A 6,720-nucleotide genomic window follows, 5' to 3' on the forward strand; every position below is an offset into this window, starting at 1 on the left:
GTCGCAATAATGACAAACACGAATTTGAATCAATTGGTTTTAACTTGGTACCTTCCAAGAGGTCATGGGTTCGAACCTGAACATAAGCGATTGACCAACTGAGCTGCCTGCGCGAGTGTCACTTTAATTATATAAGCTCATATCTTCTTCTACCTTTTAATTATATACACATATTTAGTAAATTTTTCCAAAGAAGCAGATTAGAACGTTATTTTCGGGAAGTGTTTAAGTAATGTACATCGCCCGTGTAACTTTTTTTACACTATCAGATTATCTTTACTTGTTCTAGCAGATAACATATCTTATTTTCAAGATTATAAATCTCACATTCTGAGGAGACTTAGCTTACATTATCATTGTTCCTGTAATACTTCTACAAAGGCATCTGGAGAAATGAATCCCAAATGAGGATAAAGTGCCGATATGCATGAAACTGTAAGATTGTTTTGTTTTTGTTTCCCTTTCTCGGTTCGTTTAAGAAGTAATATGCAGTAGCACCCTCTTGTCTAAACTAAATGAAAATATGAGCATAAGCTGAAAAGGGAAAGAAAATTTGAGGATATCCACCGCTTCAAAGGAAAATGGGGAAAATTTATCCGCACTTCTTTATTTATTTTTAGCCTCATCAACTTCCACACCAAATAGCACCCTTTTTCTTTTTCCTTTTTTTCTATTACATACATAGGAGAAGGAGAAGGTAAGGACTGGTGGTTAAAGAAAGAACTAAAAAACAGCTGATATGCACAAAGCTAGATAAAAACTTCTATCTTCATAATACAATGATTAGGAATCAAATGTTTGTGTTGGCCATAGCAAAATAAAGTTTAGTACACCTGAATCAGACATTTATCTTTGTTCTGCAAGCTTGCACTTGAAAGATCAGAATTACTATCATTGATGTCACTAGTAACAATAACCAGGTTTTGTTGTCATGTCCCAGGTTACGAGATTCAGTTTAGGAAAGGAAGAAAGAGAAAAGATAAATTTCTATAGCATTTACAATTATGAGAATCCAACAAATTGGTATATCCAAACAACAATGTCCTCACTCCTAGATATATTAAAACAAAAAGGATCCTTAAATAAATAAAGCAAAAGAAAAGAAGAACACCTGTTTACAGTTTGATCTAGTAATGCAAGTTATGTGTCTTTGACAATCAATGCTCCATCTTGCCAGATGCAAGGCAAGAAATTGAGGTGTGGCCTTCTAAAAGAACTTGAATCAGGTATGTATTCAACAACGGCCACATGTATATATATTCTGAAGGTCATGAACATTACCACTGGACATTGCTCTCACTTCAGAGTCAACTTCACATATGTAATCAGTTAGCCAGCACAGCGTTCTGTGTGTTTGAAACATTTGGGATCAGTTAAATCTCAGCCCCATGAGTCAATGGTCTCTCGAAGAAGAGAGTAATTTTAAGCTGATGATGCTCGGACTGGCCATCTGACAGAGAATTCTGTACAATAGCTCTCCATTGATCTTTGAGAGTAATAAGCGTCACATGTCAGGACAAGCTCTAATGGTGTTTCTTTGCACTCAAACAAGAAAGCAGGAAAGGATATATGTACTCGAAACAGAGCTTCATGTTTCAATTTCTGATGAAAGTGGAGGTGGGGATTCTTCGGCAAGAGCTTCAAGCATGGTTCTAACTTCTGTTGTGTCATCAAGATAATATTTGGCTTTACTTGGCTTTTGTCCCACTGTGCAGGCATACACTTCTGTGCTTGAAGAAAGTATACCACTATTTATTGCATTTCCAATAATCTCAAACATGTCCTCATCAGACCTATCATCACCTACGCACATCACGAAATCAGCCTGCCGCCCACTCTCAGCCATTGTTGCAAAAATTTTCTCTGCAACTAGACCTTTACTTACTCCCTGGAATTGTTGCAAAAATTAAAGATTAGATAAACCTGGAGTCTGCAACACCAGTTAACTAAATACGGCTACATGGATGTGGATATGATAAAACAGGTAGAAAAGAATACAGCTATAACAAGAAGACTCTCTAGGAAATTATACGAGAAATCATCTCAACATTATATTTTACTAAAATTTTCTAGCTGCTCACATTATATTTTCTATTCTTGTTCTTATGAAAATGAGAGTCATATATTCCCTACCAACTTGGTATTATGCTGGTACTTAGTGATTTAATTGAGGCATATATCTAATAGATAGAATGTTATTTCCTGAATCCATCAGAAATAATGAAACAAACCAAGAGTGACTTGGCACAATCCAGAAAACTCCAACAAATTGCTTTATTTGACGCCGGAACTCTCATAACTGGGTTCAAGATGACAAACGGAACCAAAAAGAGCAATAAGGTGTCTTGTCTACTTTCTTCTATTCTAAACCTCCTTACAAGTGAATAGGGTATTTTAAGATGCACCGACAGAGTGACTATAGTCTATTAAAACTAACAGTCACACTTTCTTGGTTGACAGTCATCAAAACACTTTGTAATTTGAACACCAACTCCAAAAAAATATTTCAACAATCACCTTTTACTACTTCCATGAAATATGACAGATTTATAAAAAATGAGAATATTTGAATGAAGTAGCTTTTAATGTCCATATTCATCTAGAATCAGCAAAGACACTTCATAAGCAGTCTGATCATGCCCTCTTTTGTCATAAGAAAATATAGATAGCATATAGGATTCCATACAAAAGATGAATTATAAAGCATGTCAAGATAGAAGACCAAATAACTACTCAGTATATATACTGAAGATTAGAGCAGATCCTATAATTGTGATATTAAATATTGTTCATCCAAGAAAATAGAGACAACTGCAAAGGTTAAGAGAAAACACACCTGAGGCTTAACTTCAACAATGAACTGTCCACTCTTCACAGCAACAGGCTCATTTGCAAGCACACTTTCAAGATGGTCTAACATCTCTTTTGCTTGGCAAGACCCAAAACCAAGATCTGCATCTCTATGATGCCATACAAGAGCACTCTCTTTTGTTTCAATGTGAGACCCATCTGTAGCTTCTGTATACTGCTTCATAACAGGTTCAGCCATCTCCATCCACTGGAAATCATTGCTCTGCCCGACGACTTCCCATTCTTTATCCGCAGACCACCTGGTAGATAATAAAGACAATAATTACATACTGACATGTGGGATATGACAAATAGACACAAAATAAGAATAAGCTTGTTCCATGAAAATACCTTAAGAAGTATCCATGTTCCGCAGCAATGCCAAGTTTCTCACACGGAGAAAACCACTTGCCTAAACTATCCCTTCCTCGTCCGCTCACGAGAAACACAGTATTTCTTTCATCACCACAAAGTGTGTTAATAATTGAAATAACTTGGGGACTAGGGACCTTATTGATGGATGTTTGAGGCATCAGAGTACCATCATAATCCAACAATATCGCCCTATTTTTGGCTCTTGAGTACGCAGAAACAATAGTATCAATGGACAGCTTTCTGAAATTGGGATCAAGTGCTACAACTCTAAAACCGAAGCTCAGGCCAATACCCCAGCAACGTCGCCTGAAATGATCTTTGCTACTTCTCTCCAGATCCTGGAAGAAGCTTCTTGACCAATAAGCTACGTCATGGGTGCTTACATACTTATAATGCTTCTCATGGCGCAACACCTTCTCAGCATCAGCCATTGAAATTGCCTCATTTAGTGCTTCTGCAGTTGCTTCCACATTCCATGGGTTAACACGTATAGCACCACTTAGTGAAGGAGAACATCCGATGAACTCAGACACTACCAGCATGCTGTTTTTCAGACCATTGGACTCTTCTGCAGTGCAGTCTGAACCAGGGATGCCCTGCCTACACACAACGTATTCATATGGAGTAAGGTTCATGCCATCTCTTACTGCTGTAACAACTACACACTCAGCAACAGAGTAATAGGCAGCCCGTTCAGTAAGAGAAACTGGGCGATCAATGAACACTATGGGGTCATAACCAGGCTGTCTAAACTTGCCATTGATTCTTTTGATGCTTGTTTTTATTTCTTCTTGTATTTCCTCAAGATCTTTTCCTTTTCCTCGAGCTGGATTAGCAATCTGTACCAACACTGCCCTTCCCTGCCACTTTGGATGTTGTTTTAACATTTCCTCGAATGCAAGAATTTTCAAATCGACACCCTTGAAAATGTCCATATCATCCACACCAAGTAAAACAGTTTTAGCTTCAAACTGCTGCTTAAGCTCTCCGACTCTCCACTCTTTATCTGCTAGTTGAAGAACAGTTTCAATCTGCCCCATGTGAATCCCAACTGGCATAATCTTGATCCCCACAGTCCGTCCATAGTATTCAAGCCCAATGTAACCCCTCTTTGACTGATACTCTAATCCCATCATGCGACTACAACACGATAGGAAATGCCGTGCATAATCGAATGTATGGAAACCAATCAGGTCAGAATTCAGTAGGGCCTTGAGGATTTCTTCTCTCACAGGAAGCGTCCTATATATCTCTGATGAAGGAAAAGGGCTATGCAGAAAAAAACCCATTCGCAACCGATTGAAACGCCTACGCAAGAATGTAGGTAAAACCATTAAATGATAATCATGAATCCAGACATAATCATCATCAGGATTTATCACCTCAATCACCTTCTGGGAAAATATCTTGTTTGCTGCAACATATGCCTCCCACCACGACCGATCAAATCGACTTCCATGACTGGCAGAGTACGGAAGCATATAATGGAAAAGTGGCCATAAATGCTGTTTGCAGAACCCATCATAATATTTAGATAAAATATCTGGAGGGAGAAAAGCCGGAACACATTTAAACCTATCCAAAAGTAACTGTGAAACGTCATCCTGTTCGCTTGAATCAATCTCAACCTTTAAAGAACCAACATAGATAACTTCCATATCATCTGGCAAACCATCTTTTATATGCAACAACAATGAATCCTCATCCCAACTAAAACTCCATCCTTTATTATCCGGTCTACGCTTAGCTTTTACAGGGAGTTGATTAGCCACTATAATTATTCGATCTACAATAATTGATGATGGGACATCTGATGTAACACTATTAGCTTGATCATCATCAAGCTCAGATATAACTCCAGCAACTGTCATTACCCGTGGCAACCGCCTCTTTTCTCGGCCCATCACTGGGAAATTCCCAGATGCTAGATCTAGCAAGTTGGTATATGATTTGGACATCATCTTTACAAGCCTTTATTTGCAAAAACTCCTCAAATAAGAAGACACACCAAACAGAAACCTTTTTTCTGTTCAAAAAACTCAAACTACATATATCAAAACAACTTCTTCAGACAAATCACACCCAAGCAAACCCAATAGCCAGTTCTTGATTATCAAACCGAGTACAATTCAAAAGGATCTGAAAAATGGGTATCATTCAAGAATCAAAATATACTCATTAAACTGAAAATAAAAATAAAAAAACAGTTTAAACAAGAATAGGATCCAAGCAATAAAACAGAAACCCCATATGCTAAATAAAGTAAAAAAAAAAAAAAAAACTCAACCTTTAAACAAAACAAGATCAAATCCAACCTATACCTAATAATCACCATACATGCATGTTCTGTTTAACAACTCCATTAACAATACCCTCAGTTGGAAAACCAATTTTTTTTTTCTTTTCAAATATAATAATAACTACATACATAAACAATAAAACACTACTTACTAATACTAATAAGAGTTCAAAAATGTAAACTTTAAGCACTGACCTTTGTCAATATTTCATGTAACAAAGCTTTTTTCTTGGTAAAAAATACAACAAATGCTCTGCTTTCAGTCAGAATGAAATCTAGGGTTTAGTCTCTCTTTTTCTCTCTCTATCTATTCACATTTCATTGCCTCTCTTTCTATCATATCAAATGTAATGTAATGTTTCATTTCATTAAACTATAAACAAACAAAAAATATGGGGGGAAAAATAAAAAGAGGATAAGGTCGGCCAGTAGACGCGTAATTATGCCAACTGGCTTTTTTTTTTTTTTCCTTATTGTTTTCGTCTTTGCCAGAACAAATGGCAGGCTAGTTGTCTTTTTTGTCGCGCGTTATTTTTATTCCTGTAGTACAATGGTTTTGTGAGCAAATAAAAATACAGCAAGGCAATGTGCCACGTCAGGTGAGTTTGGGATGTAGGACACGTGGCTGAAAATGAGTGGATGTGATCGATGATTATTATGGGAATCTACGAAGCATCGGAATGTAGTGAAAGTTTTTGGATTAAGACTGAAAACAGGGGATTATCCCACGTGGCATATCCAGGGTGTAGTTAGCGGATAAGGCGTGATAAATGAAAGGGGTGATGACCTGGCAAACGAGCAGCGTCATCCGTGACGTCAGGATGCCGACTTGGCTACACGTCCCTGGGAGTTTGGTGGGCGTATTAATGTCATTTTGGGTCATCAATGTTCTATTTTGCCCTTCTCTATCACTTAAGGGTGTTTAATATAAAATGGAAAATGAAAATTCAATTTAAAATTTAATTCAAATCGATTATTTTTATATAAAAGAAGATATGTGGTGAATTTGTTTGTCTAGTGTTACGTTTTCAAAGTTAAAAATGTTTAGTTTTGTTTGGTATAAGAAAATGCTTAAACCAAAATCAAAACAAATCGAAAGAATTTGGATTATTTTATATAATTGTACTTTGAATATAAAATGTAAAAGTCATCTTAAAATAAAGCATTATGTCATTATTCTAGCAGAAATAATTTAT

At 36.7% G+C, this 6,720-nt stretch overlaps 1 protein-coding gene across 1 annotated transcript; it reads right to left on the minus strand.

Moving 5' to 3' along the window:
• Positions 1–968: 968 nt before the first annotated feature.
• LOC132625084 (probable alpha,alpha-trehalose-phosphate synthase [UDP-forming] 7) lies at positions 969–5,891 on the minus strand. Its single transcript, XM_060339859.1, has 4 exons — positions 5,720–5,891; positions 3,202–5,364; positions 2,837–3,110; positions 969–1,888 (listed from the first exon to the last, which is right to left on the minus strand). The coding sequence occupies exons 2-4, from the start codon at positions 5,184–5,186 to the stop codon at positions 1,589–1,591; spliced, it is 2,559 nt and encodes an 852-aa protein (XP_060195842.1). The 5' UTR covers positions 5,187–5,364; positions 5,720–5,891; the 3' UTR covers positions 969–1,588.
• Positions 5,892–6,720: the final 829 nt, after the last annotated feature.

The sequence above is a fragment of the Lycium barbarum genome, chromosome 12, assembly GCF_019175385.1.
Source record: "Lycium barbarum isolate Lr01 chromosome 12, ASM1917538v2, whole genome shotgun sequence".
NCBI lineage: Eukaryota > Viridiplantae > Streptophyta > Magnoliopsida > Solanales > Solanaceae > Lycium > Lycium barbarum.